This window comes from Anser anser, assembly GCF_964211835.1.
Source record: "Anser anser genome assembly, chromosome: 2".
Taxonomy (NCBI): domain Eukaryota; kingdom Metazoa; phylum Chordata; class Aves; order Anseriformes; family Anatidae; genus Anser; species Anser anser.
Window position 1 is genome coordinate 114,783,043 of NC_139721.1, and position 13,477 is coordinate 114,796,519.

Here is a 13,477-nt window from a genome sequence, read left to right on the forward strand (position 1 = left end):
TTTGACATTGAGGTTCAGCATTGCGGCTGTGAAGCAAAGTGAAGAACGTGGGTGGGCAAGGCATGGCATGGTGATGGGGGGAGGAACAATGCATTTTATGATGTCTTCGCCTGCATTCAGGTGAAAGCCTTCCGTGACACTTCATGTCCCATGCACATCCCCTGCAGGTCAGAGCTAAATCTCTGGTGTGAATGCAGTGAGCAGCGGCCCTTCAAAGGGTGCAGAACACATCTCCTCAGGGGGGTAGGGCCCATGAACAGTCATCAGTATAAGCTTACTCCTAAAAGCTTACTCGTCTTAAAGCAGACATCCTTGCAGAATGAAGAGCTTCATGCTTGCAGTGCTAGAAATAAGCTTTAATTAATGCCTCTTGTGGTCCTACAGCATGAAAGAACTACACTGAGACAGCTAACTGCAGCTCAGCAGCTCTGTAGCAAAAGTTGACACCCATTATTGCTGCGGTCCATCAAGTTGCTATTGTCCTACAACAGCGAGTTCTTTGTATTTTCAAAAGGCACATAATTAATTCCAGCACACACCGAGTTTTAATAAAGTGACAAAACCCACTCATCATGTTTGTTAGTCGAGGTCTGACTTTTAATAAAGTTTCATTTTATCTATTGAGATGACAGATGAGGAGACAAATATAAACCAGGAGCCTTTTAAACAAATTATTTTTGGAAGCTGTATAAAGTTCTGATGCACACATTGCCAGACATAAAAGATACCCAGAGGACAGTGAGTTCCCCCCAGCATAGCTGTTATTATGAGTGATGCTTATTACTTCTGATCAGTAGCTGGAGAATTGTTGGTTTTGTGCGTGGTTGTTGTTTTCTTTGACATGGCACACGAATGATTTAGGGCCATTTATCACTAACTAGAAAAAATGCTGTACTACTGCCTGCATGCATGCCAGTGCCAGTAGATAGTTATATATACTTCTTGTGAAGCACAATCTAGCACTTCATGGTTGTAGCACATTCTGTTTGCATCAAAGAAAAAGAAATGTCCTCTCTGGCATGGGACTGAGACTCATTGCGTGTTTGAGAGCTCAAAATGTGGTAACAGGCTTGTAAAGGGACAGTGTTAGAGGGAGCGGCACAAAGTCAGACAATTCCTGCTGCTGGTATGGCACACGTACAGCCATCTTCCACCTCAGAGCAACCTTAATTAAGAAAAATTACAATCATAAAACCATGACAGTCATAACACGCTCCTCAGTGGTCACCCAGACAAAGGTTGCTGTCTCACATCAACAGGGCCAGAACAGGCATAACCTGTGGCAGCCTCACAGCAGTTGCTTCACAGGGGGCAAAATATCCATAGCGCTCACAGCACCTCGCCCCTACTAACTACAGCCTTAAGAGAGTGTGAAGCACTGGAGCAGAAGAGGGAAGAGGCAGATGAAGGGAGTAAAGAAATCCTGTGTGGTTCTGCTGGCCCGTCTGAGGCTGAGCAAAACCCCTCAGTTTCAGCTTAGCACAGGTAGGACAGTACCCATGAGAGTCAAATCCAAGTAAACTGGGACACAGAAGGGGCAGGATGGGGGTCTGGAAGTCACAAGTTGTCCATCGGGGCACTTCCAAATACTGCTTTCTGCTTGGGACCTGGTTACTTTACAAGGCTTTCATATGGAGATGTGTCCACTGTTTCTGTGCGTGCCTCACATTTTGTTCTAGTCCGCTTCTTTTATTCGTTGCTGTTATCACAGGTATTCGGACAGTATGTTTATTTATTGGTATACTGTTGAATTCTTTCTGTTACCAACAGTGAAGAAGGTGAGCACTCCTTGACACAGTGGTTGACCATGAGATGTCACACCTGTTTTCCTCATCTTCTGTGCTGAGGCTGTGAGGAGCATGTCCCTCATGTCCCCCTGCTTGTCCCTCAGCTGTGTCCTGTCTTTGACCTCCTTGTGCAGTTTGCCTGACATGGTTTTGTTTGCTTGCTTTTCTTAAAGCTACATAGTAATCTCTTAGTAATTTGTTTTTACCGTGACCATCACAAGCATACAAGAGAGTAGGTTAAAAAGACGGCGAGTGTAAGTTCGCCCCAGAATGTATGAAAGAGCTGAGGACAGATATCCACAATTCCTGTCATCCTCTATCATGACCTCACGACAAACCACACCTTGTGCTTACCCACCCATCAGGAGGAAAAATACTGCTGATTATTTCTATGGATGATGCTCTGTACAGGATGAACTACAGTAGCATTTAAGAAACACGTATCTTATATCCAAACAAAACACAGCAATGCTGCAGTTTATGTATAACAGGTTTCTTTTATTTAAAAAGCATTACAACTGACAGAAAATAAACTCATGAAATGTGCCATACATTCAAAGAGTTATTTAAAGTAATTGATTTATTATTCTCCGAGGTGATCATTGATACAGATACTTCATGACAACTAAGAACAAAGTTCTGTAACATTTTCTCTGTAAAGTATCTTGCAAGGTGATGTTCAACAGTTCCCAGCCAAGAGTCCTACCTTATTAAATGCCACATATAGAAGATGACTTTAGATGTGTTTTCACTGGCTTCTCTTCCAATATTTGCACCTCTAGTGTGAATGAGACTGCACACTGGTTTGGGTACTGGTGGCAGGCTCAAGAAACTGCCCGGGGAGAGTCCCATAAGGAAAAAACAACAGTTATTTTATCAGTAATACCTGTAGTTTAAAGCCAAAGAGGTGGCCAAAAGTGTGCACTCCCAGGTGAAGCTGTAACATACAGAAGCATATTTCTTAACAGCCATTTAAATTTATTATCCCCTTTTCATAGATTAGAAAAGACCACCATATACAAAAATCTTATCATTACAAGGTATTAAAAAAATCAGACCATTAAAACACACAGGAAAGTGTTCATTTGCATACAGTAGAAATACAATCCTCATTAAAGCAGCATACCAGAGAAGCCAGTTGTTAAATAAGTCTTCAATTAAAAAAGACAAAAGCCCAGATGTTCATTTAACATAACCAGAACATTGGAAAAAAAAAGAGAGGAACAAAACATTCATAGTCTGCCATGCCGGGTACATTGTCATTGTAAGGTCACTTCAGGCCTAAAAAAGAAGGGTATCGAACAAGGAGCGTGGAGGCAGTGCCCAGGCAGAGCATCTCTGCCCACCCCTCAGAAAGAGCAGCTGTCCTCTGTTCTGGTCTGCTGGATCTGCCTGGGCAGGAGGGACTTTGTGAGGATGCCCCTTACCTCCACCTCCAGCAGTGCCCCACGGAAGGGAAGGATGGCCCAAACCTCTGCTCACAGGTTTGGGGCTCGGCGCTCCGCCACCAACATGGCAGTGCCAAAACCACATGGCACGTGCGGCGTGAGCCCCGATGTCAGCCTGGGCTGCCTGGGGAGTGGCAGAGGCACGGGTCTGCAAAGCAGCACAGACCACGGGGCCAGCCCACTCCCCCCTGTCCTACAAGGGACATTCCCAACCAGGCGTCATGCAACTGCTGCTGTGGCCTGCTGCTGCTTTCCCAACAGAGGAGGGTTTGCCACCAGTGAAGACAGTCCAGACTCAGGTCATGAGATTCCCAAGTAAAATAGGATAGGGAAAGTACCTGATTTACTCACTGAAGTTATTAAACCTCAGACTTGCTCCCGTTGATAACGAAACACAAGCTCTTGTGCTGATCTTGGAGAAAAAAAAAATGATTCTCAGAAATCTATCCTAGCTCTAATGCCTTGCCTGCAGTCACACGGGGCTCATCCCGCAGCAGGGAGGGAGTTTCACAAAGAAGAAAGCAGCACAGGCACAAATGCTCCTGGGGCTCTGCATCTTGCAGTAGTTGTTTCAGCCCAACCACAGTGGTTTCCTTATGGCAACTGGCAGAAGCCCGTGGGCTTGGGCACAGCCCCCTGAGGGTCCCACACCACCTGCAGCTGCTAGACATGTGCAGTGCTCAGAAAGGGCGCAATGACCTATGCTGGCAAGCAGCCAGTACAGACAACATCTGTGTTTATAAATAAACTCTCTGTCCTATCTGTTTTCTCAGTCCCTCTGTCTAACTACAGACTGTTGATTCTCCAAAGAGCTTGGAAGATCTTAAGCAACAAAAAAAAAAGGAAAAATGTGGACTCCTTCCTTTTTGGGTCAGTGCAAGAAACACTCCCGAATACAAACTGGTTCTTGTTTGGCATTAAACAGCGTGAACGTGACTCTCAGCCTCAACAAATCAAGTGGTCAGATGCTAGTCCTATTCCATAGGACACGACTTTGTCTCAAACTTTTTCACTTCTCCCTCTAGGGCAATGAAAGTGGACTCACTTTCAATGGCAATGCACATCTACTGGCTCCTGGGACAGGCATCTTCCAGCCCAGTCCTATCCTGTGCATGGCTGCAGCAGTCAGTCTGTTCCCAAATCCCACTGAGCAAGGCTCTGTTAGAGCCCCTCACGCAATCTCCTGTTCGCTTCTCCTTTTGACTGACCATTTGATTGACTGTGCCTGCTCTACACGTGGCACAGCATTGCCTGTACTCAGCCACCATTCCTCACGCTGACACTTCTGCCTGCTGCACTGATACTGCAGCAGGCGCGTGTTACAGTTCACTCTTCGGCATGCTGACACTTCATACTGTGTATGACTTGCTCACTTTCAGTTGTTCGCCTCTTTGCAGGGCTTCCCTCCCTTTCTGCTTACCCTTCTTCAACAAAAAAGAGAAAGCTCCAACATTTGCTCTTCAATACTTCTTCCTACGTCATGGAGATACTGAATGCTAACATATGCCACAACCTTCCTGCCAATATACAGACTTCATATTATATAAATAGGTAAAAGTCTCAGACAAAATATCCTATCATTTCTGTGGTGTAACATTTTTAAATAGCATTAAAAACACAAAACATCCAGCCCTTGTGATTAATATACAAACCTATGTGAATCAATAAGGCTCATAGGTACATATGCAAAAATAAAGTGTCCCTCCCCCCACCAGGAACCAGTTCTGTACAGCAAAGCCTGAGAACAGAGAGAGCAAGTTATTTTAAATAAAAACCCCAGAGCTGGAAGTGCAACCAGGCTTTCGATCCTTGTTCTCTTATCTGCTTTCAGCTCAGCAATGCAGGAGTATTTACAAGTGGAAGAGGAGGTGCCATGGCTGACCCTGCAGCGCCACTGACCTGCAGCCTGTCCTGCCGAGCGCCTCACAGGGCCTTGGTGCTGGCAGGGTGCGCCGTGTGGGAGGTGGGCTTCTGAGGGTAGGAGCTGTACAAGTAAACCTGCAGCAGGATAGCGATGTCCACAAAGACCTGCAGGAGTCCACAGATGGAGAACTGTAAAGGGGCCTGATTCAAGATAAAGTAAACAGTCTTGAAGGTGTCCCCGCTCGTCCACATCAGCACCATCTTGACACTAAAAGACAGAAAAGAAGGGTAATGGTGTTTATTGCAAGGAAGAACTCAGCATGTGATTAGATCAGCTGTACCAGAGGATCCACCTACATCAGCAAGGGTTTATACTCTACAGTGGGTTGAGATTCCTCTCTGCTAGGACACACAGCTTAGCCTAGCCATGAGGTGTGGCGCTGTACTTGGAAATTCTCCACCCCACAACCTCCGGTGCTCTTACCTCAGCAATTACAGCTTCAAATGCCGTGGCTATGAAGGTACATTTTAGACATCCAACATTTTAAAATGCCCAGCTAGGATATTTGACTCAGAAGTGCTCTGTAAACATGACTGACACACGCTGACAGCACTGACCATGAAACAAAGTAATCCAGTGCATGCAAAAAAATCAGTTAATCCCAGCTTCTTCTTGTGTGTACAATTTTGTGCTCACACCATGTCAAGTAACAAGATACACCTGCTCCCTCATGCACGCACACTTTTTTAGCATCTTGTAGAAACACAATAGCATCATGTTATTTTACCATCATGTAGAAACACACGTTTCTGATAGATACAAGAAATCTTTTCTTATTGAAGAAAATAAAAATCTAAAAACCAGAAAGACAGACTGTCCAGTAACAGGGAAAGAGGGGAAATCACGTGTCTGCAGCTGTTTACCAGAAGGCTGAATATCACCAGGGATTTTCATCAAGGACACAGTATAAGAACAATGCCCACCCAGACTTCCTTTTAATTAGCCATCTTTGCTTTTATCTTGCTGTATCACCGAGACACCTCCTGTCCTGCAACCCAGCTCCTGCTCTCCTGCATCAGAAGAAGCTCAGGGGAACAGAAGCAAGTTCTTCAAACTTCACACAAACCAGTTTTCTTCTATGCCTTCAACAAAACATGCACAGCTAGTTCCTGAAGGCTGTTTCTGAGGTTAATGTGCTTTAACCAGAGAATTTACAGAGCAGCTGGATAAGCGGCAGTAGACAAAAGCTTTGTAGTTCTCAGTATGAGCATTGTGCATGATTTGTTGTAATTATGAACAATTATGTTTTGCCAGCACTGACTTCAATTCAGCAAATGCAGTCACGCACACGCAGCAGGTTAGGACAACATTCGTTTCCCAAACATTCGGTCAGGGAGCTAGCACAATTTTTGTTTTGGACACAAGTACACAATGCTGTTTTGCAAGCCAAATGCTGCAGCCCGCTCTCTCCCCAGATGGTGGTCAAGAGCATCAGTTTATATTGACTGAGTGCACTACAGAAACATAAGCTTTTGTAACTCATGTCACCCCACTGACAGCATAAAACAACAAGTCTACAATGTTACAGACCTTCCAAAGAGAGGCTTTGTGTGGAAGTGCAAGGAAGGACATGGGGCTGAGTGAGCAGTCACTCCCCACTCAAGGTAATTCTAAAAATTTAAATAAATAATCAGAGAAGAAGGAAAGCAACTGCTGAACCCACAGCATCATCTGTGCTCAGCGCAAATAGCTTGCGCTACCTGCCTTGCATCCATCCCCAGTCTCAACAGATCGCGTTACGTCCCACTTACAGGAGGTTTACATGTGTAGGGGGTGGTGGAGATTGTGTGGGATTTTAACTGGGGAGAATGGTGAACTGTGAGGGTAAGAAAACTGCCACTTTGCTTGCAGGCAGCCAAGATTCCTCCTCCTCTGATTTTAAGCTTGTCAGTGTTTGCTGGGCAGCTGATCACAATTTAAAAGCGTGGCTGGGGACCGGCACTAGAGGTGCAGTACATGCTAACCTTGTCAGGCCAGACAAACTGTATGTCATCAACATAAAGTTAATTTAGGCATGCCACCAAAGATCTGAATAGGAATTTAACACACGTGGGCTGTTTGTCATATATTCCACATGGAGAAAGCTAGCCAGGTTTTAAAAATGACCCCACAGTGCAGTGAAGACGTGGAGAAAATGCACATTGTCAGGAGGTTTATAGTTTTAACAGTTTCAACACCCAAAGAAGGAATAATCACTGGGTGAAACCTTATGGATACCTGCAGTTCAGCAGTGCCTTAGGAACTGAACTCTAGATACACACTTCTTCTGGTTGTGTCACACATTGTGCTGAGTTCTGTATTAGGCTTACATGGAAAGGGTTTGTTAGCTGAGGGGGCTGCAGGGGGGGCTTCCATGAGAAGAGTCCAGAAGTTGCCCCATGTTAGATGAGAGGCAGCTACAGCTGGCTCCGAAAGGGACCTGCCCCTGGCCAGAGCTGAGGCAATGAGCAATGCTGGCTTCACCTCTTTGAGAGCACGTTTAAGAAAGGCTAAAATATGCTACACAACAGCAGCTGAGAGGAGTGAGAAAATCTGAAGAGAAGCAGCCCTGCAGCCCCCAAGGTCAGTGCAGCAGGAGGGCAGGAGGTGCTCCAGGCACGCAGCAGCAGTTCCCCTGCGGCCTGTGGAGAGGCCCCTGGTGGAGCAGGCTGTCCCCCTGCAGCCCATGGGTCCCACACGGAGCAGATCTCCACGCTGCAGCCCCCCCGTGGAGGAGCCCCCGGTGGAGCAGGTGGATGTGGCCTGGAGGAGGCTGCGGCCCATGGAGAGCCCCCGCAGGAGCAGGCCCCGGGCCGGAGCTGCAGCCCGTGGAGAGGAGCCCACGCAGGAGCAGGGGGTCTGGGGGGAGCTGCCGCCCGTGGGGGACCCGTGCTGGAGCAGTTTGCTCCTGGGGGATGGATGGACCCCGTGGTACGGAGCCATGTGGGAGCAGTGCTTGAAGAGCTGCTGCCTGTGGGCAGCCCCCGCAGGCTCAGTTCGGGCAGGACGGCATCCCGTGGGAGGGACCCCACGGGGAGCAGGGGCAGGGAGTGACCGTGAGGGAGCGGCAGAGACGAAGCATTAGGGACTGACCGCAGCCACCTGGGGGAGGTAGAAGAGGGTGGATGGGGGGAAGGTGTTTTTGGTTTGGTTATGGTTCTCACTACTCTAGCCTGTTATCAGTAGGCAATAAATTACATTAATTTTCCTTATGCTGAATCTGTTTTGCCCATAATGATTACTGGCGAGCGATCTCACTGTCCTTATCTCAACCCATGAGCTTTTTTCATCCTTTTCTCCCCGTCTTTTTGAGGGGGAGTGAGAGCATGTTGTGGTGGTGCTGAGCTAGCCATCAGTGTTAAATCACCAGAGTTTACTAAAGCAAACTCAGGGTTTTGCTAGAAAGCCACCTGTAAACTCAGCAGCTTGCAGTACCAACTGGGTAACTTGGTACATATTTCACGAGCCTTTGCATGTTCTCGAGTCCCTCTCTTCAGCTGGTATATCAGATGCTCAAGGAAAGCAGCAACATGCCTGAGGTGTTCACTGGGATCTGGCAAAATGCTCTATACATAAGAACATCTCAATTTGTCCTTTTCAAAAATTATTTTAGAAACATCATGGACAGTTTAAAAATCTAACAACAGCAATCAAAAAACATACGTCCTTCCTCTGTTGAATAGCTTGAACGAAACCTGCAAATCACCAAAGGACTATAAGAATACAAAATAAAAACACACAAAATTCTAGGTGTTCCACAAACATTCCGTATTGCAGCTGCACCTAGCTTGCCAGAACCCAGGGTTAACGCAGAACAGTGACGGGGAGTGCCAGCTGCTCACTCTCCTCTGCTTCCCTCGAGTAGAGACTTGGTCTGGATGACAGGAGCACGTACAGCACAGATCTGAAGGTGTGTGGGGTAGCCAAAAACAGCTTGGCAAGGAAACAGGGACAAACAAGAAGTGAGAGGAGATGAAAAGCCCTGGAGGAAAGCTGGTAAGGTACCAGAGGCTGGTTGGATGAGAAGGGGAAAAAGAGGCTACAACAGTGCAGGGGATGACAGGAAATGGAAGAGAAGTGCAAACTTGTGGTACAAGTCCTTGGGAAGAATGCAATAGTAATGGTCCTGCCCCCATACTTAGGCTGTGCAGTTGCTTTGTCCTAGCTGCATACACCATTCACAGTAATGCAAAGGTGCGTGCATGATTCTGCACGACCAACTGCGTGGTTATACCATCACTGCTCTCCTATCTCCACCTACTGTTTCACTTCCAGATGCCACGCTGTACAGAAAAGCCAGTTTTTATCTGCAGCTTCTCAATATTGCCCACTTGCTCGGGAAAGGGAAGTTATTCGTGATTTTTTTCTTACTTTTGGAGTAGAAAACAAAGAAAGCAACAAACCCTAGTCAGATCAGCTGCCATCTTACCTGCCTCGGAAGAAAAAAGAGCAGAGTGTCTGTGCAGAAACGTGGTTTTGTTGACCAAATAAATATTTTTTTTCAGTTGGTTGTGGGGAAGGAACAAGAAAAAGAGGAGAGCATACCTGAGCCTTTCTTCCACTGCTCTGCTGTAACTTCCACTTGCTGAATGAAGCTCCAGTCCCTTCCTGTAAGATGTGTGGGGCTCGATTTTAAAAAGCCACCAATATGCCAAAGGGGACAACTCACAAGTCCCTCAGCTTTCTTTCCCTGCAGGATTCTGCATGCCATGTGCAGGATCACAATAACAGCCTGAACTGTTACACAGAGCCACATGATGCAGCAGCGGCTCTAGTGCAGGCTGTCAACAGCGGTAAGCAAGCCTTCTGCCTGGCTCTGCATCTCCAAAACACCATGCACCAGGTGCCACCAGCTGCCAGATCACAGCATCACAGTGCAAGAGGAGCTGCTGCGCTGTTAACGCAGATGAGCTTTGCTGGAAGAGGCAGGCAGGCCCCACTGTCACCACTGCCCAGCACTGGACAGCTCAGCACATGGAAGCTGCACACAGCAGACTTCCCAACCTGTCTCACAAAGTCTAACTTCACACTTGATCTTCCTGACACCTGCAAAGCTGCACAAGTGAGCTCAGCTTTGCTGTTCTGTGCAGCACCAGGTACACAGCAAAGCAGGATTTAGGAGTAAATAAATTCGTATCCCTCCAGTAATAGCGTAGAGCCACACTGGAGAGGCATGGAAGGCAGGAAATGTTCACCTTGTTGATATGAAGGATACAGTCATTAGGAGAGCACAGTGTCCATTCTGCTCTTGGCACAAACGAGTGAGTGGGTTACAGGTGTGCAGAGCCACAGAGCAGTTTGAAGAGGCAGAAAGAAACAAATGGTAGCATTTGGTTCTGTATTAACAGAAATGCCAACTAGAGGGGCAGGAGGAAGGAACTGCACAGAAATAGATGGTATAGCCAGAGGCCAAAACAGACGTGAAGCAAAAATAGCACTTACCAGTAATGTAATATAATGTAAAAGTAGTAAGTACTGCAGTGCCCAATGACAACAAACCTAAAAGCAAGCACCTTCCTTAGATCATCATTTCTGATGACGACTAGGGGTGCGTTGCTAAATTCTATTTTTTAATATGGTAATATAAAAATGCCCTACAGTGCTTCTATTCTGTGCCACTGAGTACATTTCATAAGGACACTGTACCAATATCATTTTCTAAACAAATAAATGGCATGCTGGAAAACAGCATTCATTTTTCTCAAGAAATGAACTTGCCTCATTCAGGTTCCTTGTCCTTTGTGTATTAATTCTGAGGTGACAGCAACTAGAGATAATGTCTGAGTACGTCACTATCTACAGTCAGCCAATGAATCATAATTTTTAAAGAATACTCACCAAATTATTCATGTGTAGAAAGAGTTTGAAAAGTGTATTAAAAAAAAAAAACACGTGTTTCTTCTCTGTGAGTAACTGTACAAAAGTCTGTGTAATTTACACAACAGTGAGACTAGCCAGATATTTAGGCTCAACACCCATCCCGGCCCCATTATCCAGGACTCATTCTGCTGGAATCAAAGCTTTTCAGTTTTTTCATTCCTTCTGCTCAAAACCTGCCTGTCACCATCTCAGATCTTTGATTTTCTGCTGGAGTCTGTTGAGCATACTCTGCTCAACACTAGCCACTTCTTGGTCGTTACACCTTTCTTCTGTCTTCATCTGGAAGAGCAAAATTGCAAAGAAGATCTTGTAGAAAAAACTACACAAGAAGCCTCCTCCCTCCCCTCCCTACTAAACCACTCCGTCTTAAAGACTACTTGCAACCACCTATCGAAATAACTTACAAACTGTGACACATTAGCAGAGCTGCAGAACAGCAGTTTGCAGAACACGGGCTGCTACTTGGCACCAACCTACACAAAAACAGAAACACGGCAGCGCTCGCTTCCTGTTTGCTCTGTAGATTTTCTCACATCAATGTTATGACTGCGTATTTGTATCTTAACACACAAACCCAAAAATACCCTGCACAAAGAGAATCAGACATTAGACAGTGACTTCTGCTGAGAAATTCTGTAGTGGTTTGACCAGACATACCGGCATAAATAGCAACAGGAGGTACGTGTTGCCCTGATGTAATTGCATCCTGCGACTGCCACAAACTTGGTGCCTACTGTGCTCAGACAGTCAATGATCACAAAAATCTTAACAGTTACATTCAATAACAGAGAAATGAATATGATTTATTGATCTTCATATACTTCACAAGTTGTTCTTTTCCTTCTGTCTCAGGCAAGTGGACCTTAAAAAAAGGAGAATTAGCTTAGATTCCTTTCATTGAAGACTTAGTGGAAGGTGACCACAGTTTCTCCAAATCACAGCCAAGAGTTAGACCAAGACACAGGCAATGCTGGATTCAAAGTCTGATTTTTTTAGATTGCCACAATTTCCGGCATTTATTCATATACTGGCAGCTGGCTTCCATATATGTTAAAAAATGCAACAGTTCTTGGGATATAAAAGCAGAATAAAGTCATTTCAGAGCTGACAAGCAAGTATCCCCTTTTGGGGATAAGGTCCACATGAAAATAGCTTTCCAATGCATGTTCTGAACACTGCATTTGCTCTTGGGAAGTGAGGAAGAGGGGACAGAAAGTCTCTCTCTTGCAACCTTTTAAGCCGTTACCTCCCCCAAGCCATTTGCATGGGAATGTTTGGAAGAGAAAGCAGATTCTGTTACAATACCCTGACTCTGGAAAACTTTCAGCTCCCATCTGCAGCTCCAAAATAAGCTACTTAGAGAAGACAACAAGTATCCCAAACACTGCATTTCAATCAGAGGCTGGCCTGCCTTCAACAGTGAAATGCAAAACCGGAAAACATGAAACCCTAATGGCATGGTATTTTTAACACTGTACAAAACAAACAAAAATCAGTAAACAGAGCATTTGTTCCTAACAAAACAAACAAACAAAAGGCTTAACAAAGAAGGAGCTTTCCTGATGCTAAGCTAATCACACAGCATGCCAAAAGTTATTGGCGGGAGTGGGGGGGAGCAGCTTTGGGATCAGATATACAGAGGCTGAAGTTCGAAAATCTGGGAACTAAATGTGTCTCCAGGTCCTTCTGGGTAAGCAAGCATAGATCTTGCGTTTTAAATATTGCACAGCCAGCTAGGAATCCAAGCATGAAACTGTCTACCAGTCCTACATGCCCTGTCTTCAAGAGAGCTCCTTACCTCACTTTTCAACAATCCCTCCAAAGCTGGAGCAGCACTGACAGTCTCCAGAGGGAGCCACTTGTCCAGCCCCACACTGCTAGCAGACTTGAGAAGAATGCAGCAAGAGAGATGCGGCATTTATTCTGGGTCTCTGGAGCTGAGTTGAAGCCTCATCCGTAAGTAATGGATACCACAGAAGGCTAAACACAAGAGCAAACTATGTGAAAGCTCCCGTAACTTGCAAGGACTGTAACACTTCACTTAGGGAAGATGGAATGGAAGATTTCATTCTGGAACACCATGAGGCAGATAAACGCAGAAAGATGTAGTGAATGTTTGTTGGTAGCTTTTTTTTAATACATGCATTTTATTCCAGGCACACAAATAAAAAAAGTGTTATATATAAAAAAAAAAGGTAAGCAGATATTTGTCAGTTATTTCTCCTCATGAACACCTGTTTCCTAAACTCCCAAGAGCAGCAGGACGTCAGGCATTTTGACACTGCTTAGCACACACACTCAGAAGCCAGTGTTTGTCAGAATAGATCTACCAAAGGAGAGTTAAGAGGAAGCTACAAGACATGCAACATGGGGACTGTGGATGGTCCAAGATCACTGCTCTGGCGATTTCAAGCAGCTATGCCTAAAGATTAGTCTGTAAGGATCCCTGACTGGTAATC

The 13,477-nt window shown here is 45.5% G+C and overlaps 1 protein-coding gene across 2 annotated transcripts in view; it reads right to left on the bottom strand.

Moving 5' to 3' along the window:
• Positions 1-2,264: 2,264 nt before the first annotated feature.
• SLC66A2 (solute carrier family 66 member 2) overlaps positions 2,265-13,477 on the bottom strand; it is a 54,274-nt gene continuing 43,061 nt past the window's right edge. For both annotated transcript variants that reach the window (XM_083824474.1, XM_083824473.1), the window contains one exon: positions 2,265-5,366. In XM_083824474.1, coding sequence (XP_083680600.1) covers positions 5,159-5,366 — 208 coding nt within the window. In that variant the 3' untranslated portion in view covers positions 2,265-5,158. The remainder of the gene's footprint in view (positions 5,367-13,477) is intronic.